This window comes from Magallana gigas, chromosome 6, assembly GCF_963853765.1.
Source record: "Magallana gigas chromosome 6, xbMagGiga1.1, whole genome shotgun sequence".
In the NCBI taxonomy this organism is placed as follows: Eukaryota; Metazoa; Mollusca; class Bivalvia; order Ostreida; family Ostreidae; genus Magallana; species Magallana gigas.
In genome coordinates, this window is record NC_088858.1 from 3,542,248 (window position 1) to 3,560,703 (window position 18,456).

General features: G+C 31.9%; 2 protein-coding genes across 5 annotated transcripts in view; both read left to right on the top strand.

The window, feature by feature from the left end:
* Positions 1-436: 436 nt before the first annotated feature.
* On the top strand, positions 437-10,538 carry LOC105346153 (uncharacterized). Of its 4 annotated transcripts, none has more exons than XM_066087529.1 (16): positions 437-561; positions 760-828; positions 1,954-2,076; positions 2,222-2,335; positions 3,080-3,157; positions 3,242-3,363; positions 3,527-3,616; positions 3,805-3,897; positions 4,020-4,133; positions 4,330-4,537; positions 4,657-4,812; positions 5,974-6,056; positions 7,620-7,690; positions 8,177-8,277; positions 8,899-9,187; positions 9,283-10,538. In XM_066087529.1, exons 1-16 carry the CDS (start codon positions 549-551, stop codon positions 9,368-9,370), a joined length of 1,812 nt encoding a protein of 603 aa, XP_065943601.1. In that variant the 5' UTR covers positions 437-548; the 3' UTR covers positions 9,371-10,538. The 4 variants fall into 4 exon arrangements, with proteins under 4 accessions (XP_065943601.1, XP_034324653.2, XP_065943602.1 ...); XM_034468762.2 differs by having other exon boundaries at positions 438-561; positions 9,277-10,065; XM_034468763.2 differs by having other exon boundaries at positions 480-561; positions 763-828; positions 9,277-10,065.
* A 3,681-nt stretch (positions 10,539-14,219) lies between these two features.
* Positions 14,220-18,456, top strand: part of LOC105346154 (uncharacterized) — a 39,417-nt gene continuing 35,180 nt past the window's right edge. Inside the window, exon 1 of the mRNA XM_020074494.3 lies at positions 14,220-14,360. Coding sequence (XP_019930053.3) covers positions 14,324-14,360 — 37 coding nt within the window. The 5' untranslated portion in view covers positions 14,220-14,323. The remainder of the gene's footprint in view (positions 14,361-18,456) is intronic.

Consider the following 18,456-nt stretch of genomic DNA (forward strand, 5'->3'; position numbering starts at 1 on the left):
ATATAAATATTTTTTTCTATTGTTCTTTTTATGAATATTTAGATTTGTTCTTCAGACACAAGTTTTTAAAAAAATCTAGCAAGATTGTTCAACATTTAATAAACATAATTTACCGTTTATTCGGTAATTTTTGCTATTACATATTTTTCGCTACATTGCAAATTATTGAATACGCAGAAATTTCTTTCTTTTTTTTATAAGACACTTTTAATTGCAAAAAATGACTGACATTTTTTGCAATAAATTTTTAAAGGTACAAATGTTTCACATTGACTCATCTTCATGGGTATAGCACGTTTATTTTTTTCTTTTAACTGTGATTGAAATATTTGGCGTATTTAGGAGAACATGTCTTGTAATTTAACATATTAAGGTTTCCAAGCGCATGTCATTTTTCTGTACTGTTTATCTTCATGAACGTTAAATTTACAACATTGGAGACAATGTTGTAACAAGGAAGGTAATGACGTGTCTATACTTTTCATCCTTCCTGCTTAATCAGACAAAATAATAGAGAAACGACATTACCAGCTATTGTTGGTTGACTAATGGCAGAAACGTGTAAGTTATGTTGCATGTTGATATTGCGGATAATAATCAGCAATAGAAAATTACTTCGTTAACAATTGTTAACGCGCATTGGTTCTATATCGACGATCCTACCACTGCAACCAGACATGCGTTTAATATAATAACTAGTTTAAATGACTCGCTATTTCTTTGATTCAGACTAAGAAATTCTTTTTGTTTTATTTTCAGCAGTAAAATTGGATTTCATAGAATCGGAAAACCTCTGGAAAGCGCAAGCAACCTTCGAGGCTCAAAAAAGTTATAGCTAGCTCTCTCTCTCTCTCTCTCTCTCTCTCTCTCTCTCTCTCTCTCTCTCTTAAACAATTATTTAATGCTAGAGCAGTCAATAGACCCGAATATTTTTCCCAATGTGCAGGAAACAGCTTAGTTTGATCTATACATCGTACTGAGTTGTTTTATGCCTCGGGAAAAAGTTGGGTCTATTGACTCTTCAGGCATTAAATAATTTCTCTTTTACCTAATTCCCTTTTGAGTATTTTGTGTACACAATTATAAATTACCGAAGGTTTTCATATCATTATGCATTTAGGTCATTGTTAATCAATACCAAAATGACTTAAAAGATAAATTTTAAGAACTATAGTAAAATAAATAAAATAAAGTTATCTTTAATCTTAAAGCAATTAAACCTTTTCTAAAACACGTTGCCGGTCCAATAGATCGCAGTCTATTGACCGGCGGTCCAATAGATCACTGTCTATTAACCGACGGTCATTTAGAACACAGCCTATTGACCTGTGGTCTATTAGATCGCAGTGTATTGATCGGCAGTTCCAAACCTGGATGCACATACACAATATTTAATCTGTAATAAAACAACAAAATTCCTTTGATTAGGTTATATATTATTACTTATTAGGTTAGTTACTGACTCACTACGGAAATATATTGGGTTGATCAATCTCATAGTTGGCGAGGCGAAGCCGAGCCGTCTATGAGATTGATCAACCCAATATATTTCCGTAGTGAGTCTGTAACTAACCTAATAAGTGTTCTGTTTTCCCGAGGACTATCAAGCGACATATTTATTTACAAATAGCGATGATCTACGCAAAGCCATGTACAAGATCTAACATCTCGTACAATTTAACTCATTTAAACTCTTCAATATTATGAAATGTCGAAATGAGTAAGCAAAGTAAGTGACCAATGACGGCCATATTGCCTAATATTGATTTTCACTGAACAAATATAGAGATATATGAGGCAATCACGTGCTATGTTTAAACCAATGAAAATGTGACATTTCAGTCCAAGGGAAAACAAATATATATATATATTTATATATATATATATATATATATATATATATATATATATATATATATATATATATATATATATATATATATAATTTCCTAGACCGTGAATTGCGCCATCAACATGGGAAAGGTCCATGTAATGTCTTTATATTGGACACATCCTCAAGTCTCGGGGAACTCGGTTTCATACAGATGAAGGACGTGTTTACTTCAGCCATTGAGGGTAACTATTTTTTTATACTTTGATTATCTATAATCTCAAAAAATTCAAGATAAACATTTATTATTGTGTAACATAATAATCGTTTTATGCTAGTAGATTATCTGAAATTGCTGTATTTAAAAGAGAAGACATTATTATTTTTCAGAATATGCAAAACACCCAGAGATTGATGAAAACGTAGCAGTCATCGTTTGTGGGAAAGAAACCAAGTTTTTACGTTATTTCTCAAACCATTATGAAGATATCAAATATTGTCTAGGTAAAAGCGGTATACCCTGCTATATTCTGTAAGTTCCAAACTGAATCTACATTAATGGTGATTAAATATCAAATAAATGTTAAGAGAAGTTTCTAGGATGCTTTAAAAGAAATATTATAATCCCGTGTATAAATGAAATTGTTCATGTTTTGGATATTAACAAACATGTATACTGAACAATCCAATTGCCCAAAGGAAGATTAAAACAAAGGAAAGGAGTTTACTATTGAAAAGATATAAGGATTTAAAAGAAGTTCTATTCTTGCTTATTAATATATTTACATATTTTAAATTCCACATGTTATTCAATTTTAGCAAATGTAAACACATGTATTTCCTTTATAGAAGGAAGTAAAATTGTTCCATAATGATGGATGAATAATATAAAAAAAATAATATTGATGTGCAAGTAGAAACGCTTAAAATGCATTATACGCTTAATTCAGTTGTTTTAATATCCTAACAATCTGAGAATAAAAAAAAAACTTGAATGCTTTCAATAAACATACAATATCAGCAACTGATTATCCCCTTTTTTAAGTTTTGCTTGTTTAAGTATTACATGTAGATCACTCTGATTTAAATTTAAAATTTGGATTACGTTTTTTTTTAAACAAATTGACTGTCAGGATAATTCAGTATTGAAACGGCATATATAAGAATCAAGGTTATGATGCAAAGCTCTAAAACAAGAAAATGTTTACACAATGTTGTATTAAATTGATCGAGATGTCGTACTTTCAGATGAGGTAGATCTTGGAGGACCGTCTCCCCTTTCTGCTGCTTTCTATTTGTCTAAAGGATGTTTTATGAATGGCGCAAGTAGGTGATGTTTATTTATATTAATAGATGTGTTCACAATTTACGATATTGACTGCGTCTTTCATATTTCTATTATCATTTCAGGCCGCTCATATACTGTTGGTGAGTTCAACATTCAGCAGAGGATAATTCTGATTTCAGGTGGAAGACCAACAGATTTTACATCAATTGGTTCTAAAGACAATTTCACAGTGGAGTCTAATGAAGTAAACATAAAGTTTTACCTTACTAAAAGAATCATTGTACAAACCGGTGACGTCATAAGAGCATAATTTAATTTATACTTCTTTGCTGAGCTTTAAAGCAATCACGCATTTTATTTTATATGTATGCATTTTCAAAATAATTTTTTGTATTTTGGTTTTTCAGGTTTTCAAAAATCATTTACAAGAGTTAACGAGAGAAATCGGAAAAGTTCATCCTATCTTTTGTATTCCAGTCGGAATAAATCCTGATTTGGTGAGTTTTACTGGTAACAACCCATGGTGCTCGACCTACGTAAGACCTTTTTGTAAAGAGAATGATTATGTATTGTATATACTTAGTCATTTCTGATGTTCGTAAATCTTAACAGTTGTTTGATTAACTTAAACAATTGTTAATTCAATCAAACTACATCTGATAATCGTTTTTTATTTCTGTTCTAGACGATGTTAGAATTCATCTGTTACCAGTCACGGGGTGGAAAGATTGTACATTCTCATCAAGCGAGACAATTTGCAAAGTACTCTCAAAATATGGTAATATTCTTTAAATTCTAAGCCTAAATTGTTTTATTTTTAATTTTTTTTTTAAAGATAGATTCAAATTTTAAGATATATGCTAATCCCAACTTTGGAATAACAGGATTTGTCTTTTAAAGAAAATCGCGTCTAGGCTCTCATATACAATGATGAATGACGGGAACGATAGAGAGCGTGTTATGACGGCACTGGTGTGTACATTTCCTGATGAGGAATTTTCAGAAATGGATCAGGTGTGACGAATAGTATCATAACAATTCTAACTTTGAATTAAAAGTCCAAGCATAATTGCTGACGTACTTATAGCTTGTTTATTGCATCATCATCAATTACAACATCAACAACAACAAATTTATAAGCATTATCAGCGTAAGCATTTTCATCTTTGTGTTTTGGTTTTTTTTCTGACATAATCTCTTTTGCATACAGGATGACATATATGAAATATGCTCAAAAAAGTCTTTGTATGCGCCAGTCGATCACATGAAAGAAAAGCATTTGATTGGTCCAGATGATTTGGAAGAGAGAAACCCCCTGATGCCTCCTTTAGGCTCAAGGGTCAAACGTGGGCGGGACTGGATTTGGAATGATCAAGATGGTTACGGTCCTGGTACAGTTATAATCCATTGTACAGACGGTAAATATCACAGGTTTCTGTAATTATTTGTATTCAATTTAGTTACATGCCATATTGAGTCTGTAAAGGACGTTTTTTATTCTTGACTATAAAAAAACAACTTTCGTTTCATTCAACAGTTGGCTGGTTGGGAGTGGAGTGGGATACAGGCTTGATGTACAATTACCGGTACGGGACAACATTTTCAGAGGAGAACGTGTATGATGTGCAAGTGTGCAATGAACCGAGAATTCTGGGAAACAAATCGATATCATCAGGTTGCGAGGTCAAAAGAGGTACAGACTGTGGGGTTTTGGGGTATTTGGTAGCATTTTGGCAAAAACGTTAATTAAAATACTATTTTGATTCATGAATTAGTAAGGAACCATTGTTATGTGCTAACTTTTGATCTATGTTAAGGGGATAAAAAAATTAAGGCTAGATTGTATATGAATATTTACGGTATAGAGAGTAAATTAAAGTGTTCAGTTTGTGTATAAAAAAATGTTCATGATAACTTATTCTGTGCGTATGTAAAGACCCTCCTCTTTCTATTTCGAAATATGCTGATCTAAAAAGAGATTTCATAGCAAAATTGATTATATGTATAAAGGTAACGACAAGTATTTTAGGCTTTATTTTCGTTTGTGATAAGATAAAAGAGAGAATTTTATGGTTATTAAAAGAGAATAGGCAACATTTGATCGGGTTTTGGGCCAATGTTAGTCTTGGTATAAAGCAAAATTCGCCTAGTTTAAAATTGATGTAATCTGATATTGTGTGACCTACAATTACAGGGTTGTTCTGCGATAGAATTTCATCTTTATTTAGGGTTAGAAATATTATACGGGGGAGATTTTGGTCTATGTATTTTAGTTGGTTAATTAAAGGAATTTTAATTTGGTAACGTTTTGATTACTGCTTCTATTTGAGAATTTCATACTTTTTAAAATAATCGGAGTCAGAGAAAAAACTACTCAAAGATTATGAGTAAGAAGTTTTACTTTGTAATACATTCGTGATATTTCTCATTACACGTTTGTCTTATCCCTTCTTAACGTCTACATTTTGTTTTAACATAAACGACAAAAAGTGTATGCTAAATAAGTTATATCTTGAATAATTCTTACCGGTTTAAGGAAATGAATTTGCGTGAAGGTCGAGATAACCTCGATATAGTCATGCAAATTTTATGAATTATTCTTTATGTCAGCGAAATGTCTTATTGTTGAGTCCTGTAATGAGTTCACATATTTGGAGATACAAAAAAGTAGATTAAACACGAATAAGGCACCCGCACAGAAATATAAGGATTTCTTATGACGAAGATATATCATGTCTTATTTTTAGATATATATGCCAGCATTATGAAAGTAAAACAGGGATAAAGGAGTAAATAAAATACTGTGTAAGCACAACATTATATCATTAAAGTACCCCTTTTCTTACTTTGAAAGGTCCAGATTGGGAATGGGGCGACCAAGATGGCGGCGGGGGGAGCATTGGGTGTGTAGTGGTTGTGTTGGTAAATGTGGTTATGGTGAGTAGCTTGAAAAAAGTATGGTCTCCATGGACAATAAAAATGATGGAAAATACAATTAAGCCGGTTCTTTTATTTTTTATCGTCTTATACTCAGTGGAAAAAGTGGCTCGATTTAAACCTTAGATTTTTAGAGATTTAGACATAAATTATGTTATATTTTATATCCTTAATAACAACGGTTATTTTTTTAAAATAATAACATTACCAAGTTTTTAAGATGATTTTAACTCTTTTGCGCACTTTATATACAAAACATTATACACATTTAACAATTAAAAAAAACTATCAACATTGGATTCACGTTTACGAGAATTTTCTGTATTACTTGGCATCAGTTGCCTGGTTTTTCTCATAGCATGACTCACTTTTTGTTCCTTAAAATAATAAATACATTAATGTAAGCACTAAAACAAATCAACAATATACCATATTTCTTGCATAGCGAAAAGGAAAATTGACCTTTTTTGAATACCTGAAATCTATACCTATAAATTAAGACTTTTTGCCATTAAACTAAGACATGCCTGCATCAGAGTAACTACTTACGCCTTTGATATTTCAATACGTGTTATTTGATGTCCGTGAGCTATAATTGAATTTTACCTGATAAGTAATTATTGTAAGATTAATTAAAAACTTATTTTCTTTTTTGAAAAATCAGCTCGAAATAGCAAAAGGAGAGTAAGATGGTGGACTCGCTTTGGCGGATCCAAGTCAATGGGAGTTAGCATTAATATATATACTTGCAATGTAATAAAATAGTAATAGTATTGAATTATTACGTAAAGAGTTAATATATTCTTCAGAAACTTGCTTGGATTTAATGTGCATCGTATAGTGATTGCATAGAGAATTCAAGATGTAAAGTTTACTTTTGTTGCAAAAATCACTTTTAAAAAGAGAAAAATAAATTGGGATCGCCACTTAACATTCCTTCACTGCAGATTTTTTTTTTTGGGGGGGGGGGGGTAACCACCCTCCTTAATCATTTTATTTTCAAAACAGTCTCTTATCTGAAATTCTCAACCAAGACAGTAATCAAAATTATTGTGAAATTTGACCTGTAGAACAAAGTTTTAAAATATGACATCCTGGATACCCACTCACTGGTTAAACAAAAAAACATTGTGATCATTTTCCACCCAGCGCAACAAAAAGAAAATAAGGTCATGTACATAAATATATCATCCAATCAGTTTAAAGTTTTCATCCCTCATCTAGATATTTAGCTATGCAGTTTGTTTTTTATTTGAATTTTAAAAAAGAAGTTAAGAAAACAATTAAGATTAAAAAAAATCCAGGACACAATATATACCAAAATGGAAAAAATATATTGTTCAACATGTTAGCATTGTGTCATGTGTGAAGTGTTAATTCTCGCGCTTGCGCAGGATATCATTTAGTAGTTTACTTAAATAAAGTTATCTTAAATTTTATGCAATGAAAAAGTTATGTATTTATTCTTTTTATTACCCTCATTTACAATAAATAATAGTTTGGTAACAAATGTAATTAATATCAGTTGATGGCACGCTGTCTCGTGTTACCGTTGCATTGCAGGTGCGCTGGCAGAGTGGTATTAAAGGTCAGTATAGATTTGGCTGGGATGGAAAATTTGACCTCAAGATTTGGTAAGTGGAATATTGTTCGCTATTAATGTTTTTTTCAACCGTAATTTTGAACACATCATCAAATGTATAAATAATGTTAGTAGGTTACCTTTGTTGTTTGATATAACATCATGTGGTTGTTTTATACAATAAAATGCCAGGATAATATACGGTTTTTTTTTTATTTTGATGAAACATTTGAACTCATGCCAACTTTTCAATCTTTTTAAAAATCAAACTATTTTTAATGATCTACGTTTTATTCAATTTCAAAGTCCCATCTTTAAACTGGGCCCAATATATTAATTGCACTTAAAACCAACTTACGCTTGAAAATAGAACTATATGAGAGAAAAAAAATGATATGCTTGTATTCTCATACAATAAAGCTGTTCAATTTTTCTACTACTTTTGCTTATCCTGTTAGAATTTAAAAAAAAAAAACATTGCTAGTGTTTTGTTCAGTGTGAATAGAGATTGTTTAAAGCATTTGTTTCATCCACACAGCGACCCTTTCTCACCTGAGGCAGTCAGATATCGCGAGGAAATGATGAGGACGCCTGCTGCGCTGAAATATCCATCCGGGGCTTTAGCCAGCCATAATGAGGGTACTTCGTTTATTAAAAAAAAAGAGTCCGAATATAATGGCTTTTGGCTTGGTAACATTATTAGGATTTCTTGATATATCAGCTCTTTAACAAAGAGACGTGCACAAAAGATAGTCATACTAAAAGACAAAAAAGTTTCTTTCACATTAACTGTAAGTCTGCTGGTATTTTCTATGTAGTATTTATGTAGAATTTACAATTTTGTATAATTCGAGTAAATAGGTACCATTGATTTGTTAATCTAATTTAAAAAAAAAATGGTTAAGTGTTTTCGCTAGGTTTTTAGTCCTTCCCTCGCGTATTTTATGAATATGCATTTTTTTGTTGAATAATTGATTAATTCTTTTGTTGAATTTTACTTGTTTTTCGTGTTGGCTCTCTTTGGGGTTTGTATTGAATCGTCTTGATATTATTGAATTTTTATGTTTAAGCGACGGGGATCTCTTAATATACATCAATTTATATTAGAAGGTTAAAACAAACATGTTATGTTTTTGCACGCAAGATTAGAAAACATGTACTAAGACAAAATGAACTAATAAACACAATTCAATCATAAATCAAGAGGCAAAATACTGGGCTTAGTTTTAAAAAGATGATTGTTAAAAGTTTTATTCATAGATTTTGAGAAGGCATTGGAGTTATCAAAGAAATCAGAAGAGGAGACTTCTCCTAATGCGACGGCGAAACCTATCCATCATGTAGTTAAAGGAAAGTACTTTAGAAATCCCTCATTATCGCTAGACATTGAAACAGATGGTCCGAATTTTTCATCTGCAAATACACAGTGGTTCTGGAAAGATGACACAGGAAAATGGAATCCATATTGTAGAGAAACGAATGCAAAGCTCAACAAATGCTATAAACGTAATCCCAAATCAACTGCTGTTGTGAACGTTCAAAATCAGACGTGAGATGGTTATGTGTTCTTAATTTATATTTATATATTCCAAGCTATCAATTCATTTCCTGTCATGTTCATTAAGAATATTTGTTTAGTTACAGAGTTGTGATGGCCAAAAATATGCAGATTAACCTGGCAACAAGAGAGACTTTTGATGTTAAATTGGTGAAAAACGAGTTCAGTTCCTAAATAACTGAGATGAAAATATCGTTCATATAAAGGATAGAACATGATAATAGTTTATAGATAAAATAAGTTTGCTTATAACAAGTTGTTTTGGAAACAATAAAAATTGACATTACATCGAAACCAAAAACCTTTTTTACATACACCCGCTAACAGAAGAAAATAAGCTCGTTGCGTTGAACTTTTCTTGGATGCACGATTTGTTGATTGGTTCATAACGTCTTGGGAAATACCCCTTCACACTTTTTGTAGAACGTCGAAAACTGAGAAATTCTTCTTCTTTTTACTTCAGCAATGAATATATTACAAATATTGAATGTATTTGAAGTAAAGAAAGGTAGAATATGTTGGCCTACGGACAGTAAGTGTTTGCAATACCGACTGTCACATTTTCAACAATGAGATATTTGAGAATTTGGACACGTGTTAGAGATTTTTTACCTACATTGGTAAAGATTGAAATTGATATATGTTTGCTTGCTTTAACAATAATCTAAAAGTTCTTCTTACACATTCAGCTATTTCTTGGACCCACGCGAGTCAGGCTTTCAACAAAGGATATTTAACAAAGATGATGTACTAAATAATTCTTGTCTATTTTGTTCCTTAGATTTAGATAATGTTTGCAACTTTCTGTATCTACACTCTGTGTACAATAAAACAACCTGTTAAATTCATACCTCTATATTATTCAGTTGAAAAAGGAAAAGATGGTTTGTTTAAAAAGAGATGTTCGGCAAATGGTATATATTTTTTGGCTTAGAATGGTCTTCAATATTAATCATTGGTTGAACGAGTATACGTAACCAGTGTTATATATAAACCAAACTAAGGTAATAGTAAAGTGTAATAATAATGCATGGTAATCATTACGTTTTTTGACAGTACTGTGGAACCTTTAGAATTAATGGTAGCTCAATTTTTTGGTATTCGTGGGTAAACCTTTCCCATGAGTTTAAAAAGATTTATCTTTCTTTAGTTGTCTTTCTTAATGAAACCAAAAACTGACGCATCCACAAAATTACATCCCCACGAATAAGCAAAAAAGAAACCCATAATCTACGAAAATTAGCCGATTTGATTTAAATGATTCCCCAATATTGGGTGTAATGTGCAAGGTAACTATTATTTGATTACAAGTAATTGTAATATAATGCATTCTTCCATAAAAGTACCAGTTTTGAATATTACTTTTGGAAAATAAAAAATACGTTCTGTAAATTGATAAAAGACTTATTTGTTAGCTCACCTGAGCTTAAGTGAGCTTTTTCACATTTTCTTTTTTTCCAGAAACACTGGGCCGATTTTAACTTGTATGAAACATGGCAAAAAGCAATAATGGTAAAGGGGATTCAAGTTTGTTCAAATAAAGGACCACGCCATTTTTAAAGGGGGGGGGGATTATTTAAAAATATCAAAAGTGGAAGCATTCTCGGGTAGTGTAGATTCAAGTTTGTTCAAATCACGATCCCTGGGGTAAAGTAGGGCCTCAACAAGGGGATCAACTTTTTACAAAAGAATTTAGAGAGAAACCCTTTAGAAGTCTTGTTTTTAAAAACAATCAGCCAGAAAAGCTGGAATTGTGTTGAAGCATCCTCAGGTAGTGGACATGTAGATTCACGTTTTTGTCAAACGTGGTTCCCTGGGGGTAAAGTGAGACCACAATGAAGGGGGGGGGGGGGGGGTTGGGGGTTACATTGGAATATATAGAAAAAATCTTTTAAAATCTTATTCTCAAAACCCAATAGCCAAGTAAAACTTAAACTTGTTTGGAAGCATCCTCAGGTAGTGTAGATTTATGATTGTTTAAAACATGAATACCGGTTTATGGTTGGGCCACCAATGGTAGAGGGGCTCAAATTTTAACATAAGAATATATAGAGAAAATCTTTTTAAAAACTTCTGGAAAAGCATTCAGACCAAAAAGCTAACACTGTGTGTAAAAACACAGGTTGTGTAGATTAAATTTGATCAAACTGTGATTCCCTGGAGAAATTTTGGGCCACAAAAGGGGATTTTTAAAGAGAGAGAAAAATCTTCTAACAAATACTTAACATGATATCGATATCACTAAGTTTTTTGAGGGGAAAGGATTTGTTTTTCATATGCCGGTGATCGTATGGTAAACGTTCACCGTGTGGCACATGCTTGTCACGGACTTGTGTAATAGTGCTGTCTTGAGCATCGATATCGAGAGACCATGTCACATGCTGACTGACGTTTTCATACTAATTGTTAGACCATAATTAATCACCTAATTTTCTAAGGACATTTCCGATTTTTTTTCCCGATTACGACAAAGAGCACACGGCGGGTGTGACCGGTCAGCAGAGAATGCTCACTCCTCCTATGCACCTGTTCCTACCTCTATCTATTTGGAGGTCAGTGTTGCTCTGCTTTGAATTTGTATTTGTTTTATGGATTTTTGAGATGGTTCACGGTTTCATTTTTTTTCATTTTCATCAAGCCGTAAAACATGCTACTAATTGATATACCATGGATCAAAAACATATAAAGAGAAGGAAATTTATAAAATTCGAAAAAAATCGAAAAAGATATTTTATAGGTCTTCATCTCTCTAACATGTATATTACATTAAAAATTTCTTTGAAATAATAGGTAAGTCCACAGTTACATGAAATCTGTACGAGTGCAGACTTTCTTTAATTAAAATTTCTCTAAAATAATCGATAAGGAGTTTTAAAGGGGCATGGTCACAATTTTAGTAAAAAAATTATTTTTCAGATTTTAATATTTACAATGCTTCAGAAAGGCATTTTCAAAAGGCAACCGAAATTTCAGTGTCATTGGCGATTTATAAGCGAGTTACAGAGCTTGAAATTCTTTGCTATGGAAACAAAGCTTTTGTTTACATTTTGAACGTTGAAGTAAAAATTTCAGTTTTTAACCTTAAACGAATGTGTTAGCGTTTAAATAAATAAAACGATAGACAAATAAGCTGGAAAAAGATTTTTTTACTGGTTAACCCATTTAAACAAAAACAGGGTACGAGCCTTGTTTACATGACAAAGAATTGTGAGCCCTGTATCTTGCTTAAAATTCTACGAATGGCTCTTAAATTTTATTTGATCATTAGAAATGCATTTCCAAAGCATTGTAAATAATAAAAACATAAAAATAGAATTTGACCAAAATCGTGACCATGCCCCTCTAAAACGTGAATAAAATACGTATTCGTCTGATGTTAAATGAAAACAATACATCAGACATGATAAGTAAAGAATGACGATGAGCAATACTAAAACGAATGCAACACAAACTCACTTCTTTACATGTAGAAGACCTTGTAGGAAATGAACCAAACGTGCTAAAAATACTGGGGTGCGAAGTATGGGAGGCGCTAATTTATGATCACTTTGATGCGTCAGTGAGTCTTGCTTGTAGACAGGCAGACCACTTATTTGGTAAGAGAACACAAGCATCCTGTTGACACATAATTTAATGGCAATTAAAATCATTACTTGATAATTTATTTTTTAATGACCTTATTAAAATGTGATTGTGGAATAACGACTCGCAAATATTTTATTCGCAATTACTGCCCAACTTTTAAATTAAATAACTAAAAATAAGCTTTGAAATTTTTTAAAAATATTAAAAAAAGGCTCCAAGTTTTTCAATTATAATTTTACCGTGGCGGGGACAGGTAGATGAGTTTACAGTGATGGAAACGCGGTGTACCTGTCTCACCTGGCCGATTACCTCGAAGTGTTAATACCTTGACGGGGCGCGGGAAACACGGGATCCGTGTTGCCTGTACTGTATTAAGTAATATCATTTTCTACCTTATTTATGAAAAGTACTAGGTTTTACCGTCTGGTTTTTAATGGGAGCCATCTCAAAACATTCAAATGCACCATATTTTGCTATATATTTGGAGTATTACAAATGTAGAATGGTATAATAAATTCATTAAAGAATTATCCCAGAGAATAGCATAATTCAGCGTATAGATTGTCAAGAACGTAAAATTTTTACTTTAATTTTTCTATTATGTTATTTTTTATAACGCACTCCTAAAAAGGTTCATTTTATCATAACCTCATAAAATCACAATGGCAATGCTCACCAAACATACAACGGAAAAATCGTATATAAAATAATTTTTTCCTTAAAAAATCTAAATATTATTATCTGCATATTGTTTATTGAGTTCAATTTTATAAATGATACCGAAATTTTTTTATTAAAAGTATGTATGCACTGTACTAGAATGCGCAAAAATGTGTGCAATGAAAACTAAAGTCGGCCTCCTTAATTGCTAGAATATTTTGATTTTTGATACCCCAATGGTGATTTGATCAGAGTTATGGCTGTTGTTGCTCAGGTGAGCGATGTGGCCACCGGTTTTTGTATGTATTTTATTTTCATCCAATAATTTAAAAAGATTCAAAATAATTTTTTGTAAGAAGTTATAAAATCAATTAAAGGACAATATGTAAAAATTAAAATGAAATTAATAAAGAGACTTGTCAATAACCACTTTTCAGCATATAACTGTAAGTATTATCATTATTACTTCGCAAACATTACTTTCCCGAAATAGACTCTGCAAGTACGACTCTCGATCAATATGATCTTCCACAGAACAAAAATGGAAACTTCAGGAAAAAATGTAAGCATTTCCCGGAATTTATTTCTCGTTAAGAATAACCTTATACATTAAAACCCATATCAAGTGTTTATAGAAATTGTCTTTGTATTTTTTTCTTGCAATGTATCATGTAATTCATTACTTTGGCAAAGGAATTGTAGTTTAATTACTTTTGTAATTCAATGCACTACATTTAAAAGTAATTGGCCCCAGGTCTGATCTAAATGTTTTAGATAAGTGGATACGAGTACTTATCAAGAATGGGAACATTGAATTGTAACAAGGAAATGATTGTCATTTTTTTTTCCGTCCGCCCTGCAATAACAAACACCATATGACGGATGTCAGACGTTGTTGATTTACATATAGAAGAGAAGTGTGAGTTTTTGTATTTTCTTATTCTACAATATTATTCTGATAAGGTATCATATAGTTTATAGTTAGTTTTGACCAATGATCTTACACAAGAACAAAATATCAGGAAGTTCATAAGCATGTTATTCAAAACGTGAATTGGACATGTATAAGCATCTTTATCACCCCTGCGAATGTTATTGTCATTTAAATTTTAGATCACGTGGTTTTATTTGACCCTTTCAGTTTCGCAGTAAAAATTGGGCATCGTGTTTATAGTCTATTTTAGAGAATCTAGCTACTTGTAGTCAAATATAAATTCTAGAGGCTTATTGATTTAAAACTTTAACTTCATTAATTGATGGATAAAATGTGTTCTAGAAATAAATGTGAAAATACAAAAAATAGGGATTTTTTTCGCTGTTGCGACAATTAACATGCGTGGTAGAGACCCCCCCTTAGAATTAATTTTCGATCCGCGCCTGACCTAGTAATAACATCAATAGTGAAACAGACTGTACTTTTTAATGCAGAATGTTCATTGAAAATGGCTCGATACGAGGGTTGTTCGGAAATTAGAGTCTCAGTTAGATTTCAATTGCTTGGTAAATATTTCAGTACTCTCTTTGTATTTCAACTCGGACACTAGTTAAACTTGCACAAAAGTTAGTCACAATAGATAGTAAAATGACCATACATAAATTGATTTCATTTATCAAGAATACACTTAAAATAAAGATGCTTTAAGTTTTTGAAACTCCAAGTTTGTGCCTGCGCAGGGTACCCCGACCACCGACGTGTTTATGTACTGTCATAAACAAACTATTAATCATTTTGTTATATTACTTTGCTCAATTAGTCGGATAGGTTTCTTCAATGTTCATGCCAATTTTCATTAAAATACGCCGCTTAAAAAGAGAGATATTTGTGTTGTCTCAATAATTTCCGAACAACCCTCGTATACTAAGTTTTTATGCAAAACATTCACCCATTATTATTTTTAAAAAACATGGTATTGTACACCACAAGCATCAAACATGGCTGATTTCATTAAGCAATCCAATGTTTTTATTATCAACCACTTGACACGTGGTTGAACACGAACGATAACTCTGTTCTGAATATCATCGTTTAATTTAAAAAACCGCTAGATGGTGAACTAAGACATACATCTTAAAAGATGTTGATGTTTTAACATAAATCAAAGTAGGATATGATATGAAAATCGAACAGTACTTACGTATTTTGAGAATATTTTCCGAACACTTATACTTCCGCTCAAAATTTCACAGGAACTGAACAAATCTCGGTGAAGTCTCGTGAACTTTCATTCGAGCACCTCTGGATTTATTACATACTTAGCAACGATAAAGAAAACATTCCGAACACATTCGCAGGGGTGTGTTTAAATCAATCGATTCAGATGTATATCGTCATAGCTCAGTGGTTAAAGTATCAGGTTTGTGAAACGCAGGTCATGAGTTCAAATCCAACTGGGGCTTTTGTTTATGTTTACTGAATGACATTTTTGAAAATATCATTTTTTGTCTAAAATTGCACATTTTTTCGCAGGGGTGTTTATTAAAAAGGTCTAGATTTTTAGGTCGCCTGAGTCACTCCGGGGTCCTATTGCAATTGGTCCGTCGTCGTCCGTTAACAAGCGTATTGCGACGTGCGGTTTCAATTGAACATTACAACGTTTTGAAACTACATTTCTATTTCTTTTCGTACTTGAAATGGCAGGAGACATTTTCTCAAAGAGGTGGAGGATGTCACAGGGTGAATTATTCATTGATTCAATATTTATTTTAATATATTGATATATAATGCACTCATATTCATATATCATATTCATCATTATCTATAAACATAGTGAATTACAGATCACTGGAATTTACTGCGTTTCCAGATTTCATTGATATTCGTGGTGTTTTACATTCATTGGTTGAGTTTGGAGTGTGAAAGGTCAAAGGTGTTTGGGTCATGTGAGAGTTGTATGATTGGTTGATATTTAAGAAATAGTGAATGAGTGGTTTTACAAGATTTGCATTTAAGTGCGCATGCTTGGCGCCAAATACTAAATCTATCACACTTCACCCCCAGACAGCCGAGAGAAAGGAAGAGTTTATCTCCTTCTCCATAATTATATTTATTTATCTATTTTATAATAGTAATATAAAATATCTGTCAATTCGGTAAGTTCATTTACCGCAGTTGCCTTAGGCATCTGTTAAAAAATTTAATTATTCAAATCATAGATTAATAATATTCAAACATCTTAAAATACTGAGTATATTCAATGCGTAAATCTTAGTTGTGTGAGTGTGTATTTTATTAGGGCTTTTCGACTTTCGGTCGAAAATACCTATTGGTTTCGTTCTGTTTTATTAGGGCTTTTCGACTTTCGGTCGAAAAGACCTATTGTTATTCTGATGTTTCTTATTAGGGCTTTTCGACTTTCGGTCGAAAAGACCTATTGTTTTCGTCTTTTTTTATTATTATACTAGACAGTTTTCTGACAGCGATTTTTTAAAAGCTGTCAGATATATTGAATCAATAATGCAACTGTTATAAAGCCATCCTTTCAAAGTATGGAATGTAAGGTTTTGAACTTCCGGTTCCGGTACTTCCGGAACCTACAGAGACAATTCTAAAAATTAAAAAATCCCAATATTTTGTTTATTTTTTAAGTTTGAACGTTCAAACTTTACAATTAGATATATCTTGTCTAGCTATACAAAATTGTAAGCGTTGACAAGTATCTTTATCTTACCGTTTTTGAAATATAAAGCCCACAAATTTAAAAAAAGGGGGATGAAAAAACCAAAACATTCAAATGACCTTTAAAAATTTATTTGATGCCTGAACATTATTAAGATAGAAGTAATTAATATACATTCCGAGTTTCATTAAAATCTGTTTACTACTTCCGGTTTTATAGGTCGATAAATCTCGTCTATGGGAGTTTTAATGTTAAACTAAAATCACGCGTCATTCGTTTTCTCAAAAAGTCTTCAATTAAATATTACAATTTTTTATATGTGTAATGACACATATAATGCGCAGACCGGAAAAGGTTTTGGGTGGAAAATTCGAAAAAATATGGGATCTGCAGGGGCCAACGTTCAAAACAGTCCTTTAGCTGTAACTTTTTTATTTTTTATCTGATTTGTAAAATCTTTTCGATTTATAGTACAAAGTGGAGTGTACATTTATAAAATTATGGTCCGAGGGGCCATTTTTTGACTCGTTATATGAGTAAACAGGGCCTAAAAAAATGAATTTTATTGAAGTTAAAAACAACTATTTTGAAAGAGTTATCTCGCTTTGCTTAAAGAAAGTAGAGCATAAATATTCTACTGATAGTTTTGTGTCCGAGAAATGAAATTATAAACATGCAGCTACAGGTGTACTTATAAAGTTCTGAAGTTATCTTTCTTTTAATTAACATTTCTTATAAGTTCTTATTCAGGCAAGTGGATGTATACATCTACCAAGGCGTTGAAGAATTCGGGGGAAAATGTTATTTTTTTCTGATATTTTTACTAAAAGGGAAAAAGGGAATGCCAGAAAGCCATTACTTACGTATGATCATCTGTTTATACCAAATTGATGTGTTTTTATTTCCTATCCAAAAAGCGATGTTTTTAAAATAACATGTTTATAATTGATTTTTTGGTATCAACAGGAAAAAAAATCAGTATTAACCAGATCTGTATCTGTAACGCAGCGACTTCGTCAGGTGTCGAACCACGTTAGTGTTATGAATGTCATTTCCAGGTATTTTGAATAAGTACCTACAATGGCAACGTTCCTGTAAAAACAGTTTTGCACAGTCTAAAAATAAAATAAGTAATAGCATAGGCGTCGGGACCGGGGATTTGGGCGGGGGCTATTTTTTAAACATAACCATAACTCTTTTATTTTTTTTTTCCGCTGATCAAGATTTCTGATAAGTCTTAGCTCTCCTCTCCTCCACTTTAATTTTGCTTCCGACGCCACTGAATAGTAATTATGATTTAGACTTTTTTGAAGCGAAAAAAAACCCCCATCTCATATGCATCGCCTATATACACACAGTCTCAAGACTTACGCAGAAGACGTGCATTAACATTTTTAA